Source organism: Myotis lucifugus, unplaced genomic scaffold (assembly GCF_000147115.1).
Source record: "Myotis lucifugus unplaced genomic scaffold, Myoluc2.0 scaffold_169, whole genome shotgun sequence".
Taxonomy (NCBI): Eukaryota; Metazoa; Chordata; class Mammalia; order Chiroptera; family Vespertilionidae; genus Myotis; species Myotis lucifugus.
In genome coordinates, this window is record NW_005871217.1 from 1,609,645 (window position 1) to 1,616,761 (window position 7,117).

The following is a 7,117-nucleotide window of genomic DNA, read 5'->3' on the forward strand; positions in this document are numbered from 1 at the left end:
CACTAATTTCTCTTATATGTTATCCCATTGAGGGGAGGGGCCATTTGTCTTTGTGGCTCTGGTATTTTTTTAAAAACTGATATTTAGGTGTATGTTAACTATAGCATCGTTAGGTTCTGATTTTTTAGTATAGTCTGCATCGTTGGATTTAAATATTTGTTGAATGACAAGAGTAGAAGCTTTATAGCCCAATAGGAGATCAGAGTTTTCAACTTTTCCTAAGATAACATGATGAAATTAAGTTATTTTTTATTATCAATAGGAAAAAGTTTCTGCAGCATTTTACAAAAGTGTTTGAAAATTTAAAAAAACTCCAACTGAAGGGTAAATGTCAAATGTTAGCTTTGCTTTCTCATTTTATTTGTTTTATGTCACTGGTTATCAGTATTTGGGACTCAATTATCACCGTGTTTTGCTGTCCGTGTGTCGTAGTGTGCTTACTCATTTGCAGAGGTCTGGGACTGGCTGCCTGTTAGTAATATTCCACCACATTTCTGTTCTGTTAGGCTTGGTCCAGCATTGTTTATCAACTGATTCCCAATGTTCAGCAGCTAGAAATGAACCTGAGGAATTTTGCTGAAATTATTGAGGCCGATGAAGTGCTTCTATTTGAGAGAGCTACTTTTCTGGTGAGAACTTTCTGCTCTGAAAATATTACTTCACACTTACCTTCTTTTATTCAACAGCAGAGAACACCATGTTGCTACTTTCTGGAAGAACCTTCTTCCCTCTTGTGTTTAAGTTAACATGCACAGCCTTATTTACTAGTATATAGTAGTATTGTCAGTAAGCGACCTGAAAGAAATCCTTTGGTTTGTTACTCTCCAGTAGTTAGAAAAAACTTAGATTTTTGTAGGAATAATCTAAAGTGGCAGTCGCTAACCTTTCGGACCTCACAGACCACCAGTGGTCCATGGGCCACCAGTTGGTGACCACTGATAAGCAGAGTTTAGATTATATCTGCAAATCACTGCTCATTTGTATTGAAGTATCCCTGTTTCCTATTGAATTTTATTATGAAACTAGAGGCCCGATGCATGAAATTCGTGCAAGGGGCTCGGCCCTCGCAGCCCCAGCTTCGTCGGGCATCTGGTCTAATGAGCATATTACGTTTTTATTATTATAGATGAGGGTTATTTCCCTTTTGGGGAATCTCACATCCTACCCTTTTCAACAAAAGACTGAGTTGAAAACTTTTAACATGGAAGAGATGTCATGGTCAACTCAGTGACATAGCTAAGAGTTCACATGGAGAGGCAGAAGGGAAAAGAGGCATCTTGGTATTTTAATTTTTGTTATAAATTCAACTTACCAACTTTATTAGAGCCTACTGTGTGTATGGCCCTGAGAGGCAATACAAAAACCAATATATTTATACGTAAAATTTTTATTTCACTTTTTTGAAATTATTTTTTTATTAATTTCAGAGAGGAAGGGAAAGAGAAACAGAAACATCAATGATAAGAGAGAATCACTGATTGGCTGCCTCCTGCACGCCCCACATTGGGGATCAAGCCCACAACCTGGGCATGTGCCCTCACCGGGAATCGAACCATGACCTCCTGGTTCATAGGTCGACACTCAACCACTGAGCCACACCAGCTGGGCATATAAGTAAAAATTTTAAATAACAGTAGCAGAAAGGAATTTGAGATGTCACAAAGCACTGCATAAGTAATTGCTGATCAGCTCAGTAAATGTAACTCTTAAGAGCAGTTTACAGTAAATAATTTGTTTCTGAGTGCTAACAATGCTTGGTGATTTTAGACACATCTCTGAGCTTGGTTCCCCTTCCCTAAAATGGAGATAATAGTATCTATCTCATAGGTTCTTGCGAGTGACTCAGTTTTGCTTCCTACTGAAAATTTTTACATCTGTATATTCAGCCTATAGAAAATGCTTGTCTAGGTTTTATTAAAATCTGTGTGAGGGAAAGTATTCTCAGCTGGCGTGGATGTCCGTCCTGAGTAGGTTAATTTATAAATAGTCAATTCTCAGAGGTTATAATCATTTAGTTAACATTTTTAAATATAATACCAAAAGCCACTTAGTTATAGGCTTTATTAAAATTAAATACATTAAGTGTACCTCAAGAACAGCTAAGAATTTTTATATATTTTTCTTTTTTGATTTGTATTTTTTTAATCAAAGACCATTCTGAGAAATATTGAAATAAGATGAACATTTAATGATTAAAGTAAGTGATAAAGACCAACAAATCAAAATAGATAATACTTAGGTGATCTAATAAAATTATAACCAAACTGTATGGGATGGTTCATCCCTAGGGATGTTGAAATTCTACATAACGTTGGCAGCATATGGGGCTGAGGAAAAGAAACAGTAAGCCAGGTGCCAAGTCTGCCCTGAAAATCAGGAGACTGACAGATGCTGGCCTAGAGGAGTAACAGTGGGTGATATGACTACACTGCATGGATTTAAAGGGCATTACTCTTTTTCATAGGTGATTTCTCACTATCAGTGTAAAGAGCAGCGTGATGCCCACAGATTTGAAAAAATCAGCAACATTATTAAGCAGTTTAAGCTGAGCTGCAGGTAAGAGGTCTTGTGGGATCTATTTACCTCTGGAAAAAATTAACGTTATTTTGTGAGGTTCAAATAACTATAGTGGACTACACTTCTATATCTAGAATAGTTCCTTCAATTGAAAAGAAAGCTAAACTCTAAGGGAGCCTACAGGTGACTGAGGTGAATGAAATTCATTGTCCTTTCATGTAAACTCAAGTGATACAGAAGAAGCATATGAAAAATATCTAAGCAGAGTACCCTTTTGAGATGTTTGCTTCTGTTTGGGAAGAAATAAAAAATGTCCAAGAGAGTTTTGAAAAAGAAGAAAGTAGGATAATTTACCCCACCAAATGCCAAGATTTTCTATGAAACTACAGTAATTAAAATAGGGAGGTACTGATTCAGGAATGGTACAAAATAGAGTCTGGAAATGTCTAATTGTGTTGCCTCAGCTTGGATTAAATACAATTTGAGTCTTAGCGTTGTGAATATAGGCTGATGCAATGGCTGAACATCATAATTTATTAAATATTTAAGAATCAAAATTCTTACCCTGGTAAAACTTTGATACCCAGACAGTAGAATAGGTATGCGTTTATTCCTTTTATGCCTTAGCATAAAAGGCACTTTGGGACTTTCTGGCATGTTTAACGCTAATGTTTTTAAGGAGAAATACAGAATGAAATGCAAATATAATTACCTTGTTTGTTTTCAAAGAGATGAGATCATTTCTTGAATTTCAATGTAACTAAAATTCAAAAGTTAATCTTAGTGATAGAGGAATTTCAACTTTAAAATCTTCTTAAATAAAAGAGAAATCTTTTATAACATGATTTTTAACAGGGATCTAAGTCTAAACCCACTTTCATTTCACAGTCAATATCAAGTCCTAACTCTATTTCTAAGGCACTTTCCAAACTACAATCAATTGAGCATTAGAGTTTCCTTGGAAAACAAAGTGGAGCTAGTGATTTAACTGTCTTAATGAAGTGGTCGGTTGAGGTATAATGCTATGAAAATGTTTTCCTAAAACATAAAAATTCTTATATTGCTATTATTTTATGTTCTTTGCTCTTTTCTCTTCTCTCCTATAGCAAGCTGGCTGCTTCTTTCCAGAGCATGGAAGTTAGGAACTCTAACTTCGCTGCTTTCATTGATATCTTTACATCCAACACTTATGTGATGGTTGTGATGTCTGATCCATCCATTCGTAAGTTGAAACTTAGCTAACATTGATTCAAAGCCACATATTCTTTAAACTCATTGCCCTAGAGGTAGGACTTTATTAGATACTGAAAAACTATTTTGTAGTGAGAGGATGGTTTCACAACAGTGTAAATATACTTAAGGCCACTGACCTGTGTACATTTAGAAATAGATAAAATGGTAAATTTTGAAAAGACTTTTTATGGATTTTTTTAGAGAGAGAGGAGGGGAGACAGAAACATTGATGTGAGAGAAACATCAACCGGCTGCCTCCTTCACACACCCTACTGGGGATCAAGCCCAGAACCTGGGCATGTGCCCTAATTGGGAATCGAATTGGCAACCTTTTGGTGCAGGGTTGATGTCCAACTAACTGAACCACATGGCCAGGGCTAAATTTCTTGTTATGTATGTTTTATCACAAAAAAACTATCTTAGTACTAGTGATAAATATTTTTTCTATTTAATAAATGTATATTTTGAAGCTTAAAAATAATTTAGGCTCTAGGGCAGTGATGGCGAACCTTTTGAGCTTGGCGTGTCAGCATTTTGAAAAACCCTAACTTAACTCTGGTGCCGTGTCACATATAGAAATTTTTTGATATATGCAAACATAGTAAAACAAAGACATATTTTTGATATCTATTTTATATATTTAAATGCCATCTAACAAAGAAACCTCGACCAAAAAAATGAGTTCGCATGTCACCTCTGACACGTGTGTCATAGGTTTGCCATCACTGCTCTAGGGTATTATGTTTTGTTCTTGGGAACTTCAAAAATAAAATTACTAAATTGGGATTTTCAAGAAAGGAGAACCCAAATGTATGATATATAGTATAGATTTTTAAAAAAATATATTTTTATTGATTTCAGAGGGGAAGGGAGAGGGAGAGAGAGTTAGAACCATTAATGATGAGAGAATCATTGATCAGCTACCTCCTGCTCACTCCCTACCAGGAACCGAGCCCGCAACCCAGGCCTGTGCCCTGACCAGGAATCATACTGTGACCTGGTTCATAGGTTGACACTCAACCATTGAGCCATACTGGCCGGGCTAGATTTTAAAAGACTAGTCAGTCTTAGCTCTGAACTATTAAACATTGACCATTTTATATGTCATTGTATATTTCTAAGTAGCATATTCCCATATTTGTGTTATGGGCATAAAGGGAGATATTTGGTGCTTCCATGCCATAATAGCCAGATTCATCTCAACCATTAAAATAAAGGTTCTAGCAGTATTTTCAGGATGTTCCCAGAAGTTTAAGTTATCTCTGATCCACTGGTTTTTTTCTACCTTAGTTTAATATTAAAATGTAACATAAGCCTGGCTGGTGTGGCTCAGTGGTTGAGCTCAACCTGTGAACCAGGAGGTCAGGGTTTGATTCCTGGTCAGGGCTCATGCCCAGGTTACGGGCTCAATCTCCAGTGAGGGGCAGCCGATCGATAATTCTCTCTCATCATTGATGTTTCTATTTCTCCCTCTCCCTTCCTCTCTCTGATATCAATAAAAACATATTTAAAATATATAATACAATATAGGATAGTAGGTTTTATAGTATTAGCCCCCAAATAAAAAATTTTGATAACTTATGTTGAAATTTTGTGTTTATAATATAAACACATATACTTTTTCAGAAAAACCAAACTGTGCTTAACTTGGGGCCTCATTATCTTATATGTTGTCTATGTCCTACTATGTTGAGGGATTTGGCTCTCTTTTGTTTATTTATTTGTTTTTAATAGACATTCCTTTGACTGCCTGTACTTATTTTGTTGTGTATCTTCCCTACCCCTACCCTCAGCTTCTGCAGCTACTCTGATCAACATCCGCAATGCCAGGAAACACTTTGAAAAGCTGGAAAGAGTGGACGGACCAAAGCAGTGTCTTCTCATGCGCTAAGCATTGCCAAATGTTGTTTCAGAAAAGAAATCAAAATACTGTTTCTTAATCTTACTGTTGTATTAGTATATGTAGACTCTGAAATGTTGTGATGCTTACCACTTCTGTATTTCTTCCCTACTGCCCAGTCTTAATGTTTAACCTTGAATGCTATTTACTCAAATAGCCAGTGAGAAATTAGAAGATGAGCTGTCCATGAAGCTGATCTGACATAAAAGTAGGTAATATGTGAGTGTTCTGATAATAAGGTTTTAATAGTGTGTTCTGATAGTCATGTTCCAATAGTTGTGTGTGCCAAAGCCTCTCCTAACATTGTCTTGTATTCCCTATAAGATAGTAACCTAGAAGTTTGGAGTATTACTGTTTCTCAGCATGCATTAAAATAATCCTTAACTCCAATTACAAATAAACTTGCTGTTAGGGATTTCAGTGTCTGTTTTTCTTTCTTGTTTATTGAAGTTTTTCCTAAGGAAGAGCAAGTTAATTTCACAGTTAGTCTAGGGAAAGGGAACCTATTTCTTACTGAGAAATAGTACAAAATAAAGTTGGGTACAAAGGATGGAGCCTGATTATAGCCTTAAATCTAGGCAGAAGAGTTTAGATGTAATGTGTTAGGAAATAGGAAACCATTGTAGGTTCTTAAGGAGGGGAACTACATGAAAGGAATTTTGAAAGAAAATTAACCTAGACTATATGGGCTGACCGATGGCAGTTGGGGAAGCTCTGGTAGTAATCTAGGCCTGAGGTGTGTTGAAAGCCTGTTCCATGATGTAACTGGAGAAGGAATGAATAAAAAGTTGAGGAGAAATAATAGGATTTGTGAAATGTAACTTCTTTCTTTGAGGTCCAGAAATGGTGAATTTTATATATTCTGTTATACCTAATGGGATATGCCTTCATTATGCTAGTCAAGTAGCATTATTATATTTGAATTCATTTCCTAAAGAAAACATGTGAACTGGGAGAAGTGGAGCTTGACAACACATACTAGAATTACTCAAAGCCCTAACTTTTACAGTTTCCATAGATACGCTAACAACACAAATGCATTTAGGGAGTCTACAGCACAGTAGACTCATCTCATTTCTCGTCTCTATGTTCTGAAGATACTTCTTCCAGACCGCCAGAACACCTTTTCCTATCTTATTATCCCCAGTTGAGAGAAAGAGAGAGAGTTTTCACTGAACAGCAAAGTACATGTGGTTTTGGTAGCCTACATTATTTAGATTAACAATCTCAAGTCTTAAAAGAACCGCATGGGACTAATTTGATCAACAATTGTATTAATCTTCTGGAGACGGAGAGTTTTTTAAGTAGATGTTCCAGATTTTTTTTATCCTATTAACACTTAGGAAAATGAAAAGAGTAAATGAACCGGGGATCTGTTCTATGACTAATAGGAGTCGTGATTTGGCATGACTCATTATCCTCAATACCTGGGGTGGTATTTGAAGGAGGTACTGAAACCATTTTTTT

The 7,117-nt window shown here is 36.1% G+C and overlaps 1 protein-coding gene across 3 annotated transcripts in view; it reads left to right on the top strand.

Moving 5' to 3' along the window:
• RRAGB (Ras related GTP binding B) overlaps positions 1 to 6,065 on the top strand; it is a 38,212-nt gene extending 32,147 nt beyond the window's left edge. For all 3 annotated transcript variants that reach the window (XM_023760046.1, XM_006096151.3, XM_006096152.3), the window contains 4 exons: positions 507 to 629; positions 2,465 to 2,556; positions 3,624 to 3,739; positions 5,544 to 6,065. In XM_023760046.1, coding sequence (XP_023615814.1) covers positions 507 to 629; positions 2,465 to 2,556; positions 3,624 to 3,739; positions 5,544 to 5,641 — 429 coding nt within the window. In that variant the 3' untranslated portion in view covers positions 5,642 to 6,065. The remainder of the gene's footprint in view (positions 1 to 506; positions 630 to 2,464; positions 2,557 to 3,623; positions 3,740 to 5,543) is intronic.
• The last annotated feature ends 1,052 nt before the right edge of the window (positions 6,066 to 7,117 follow it).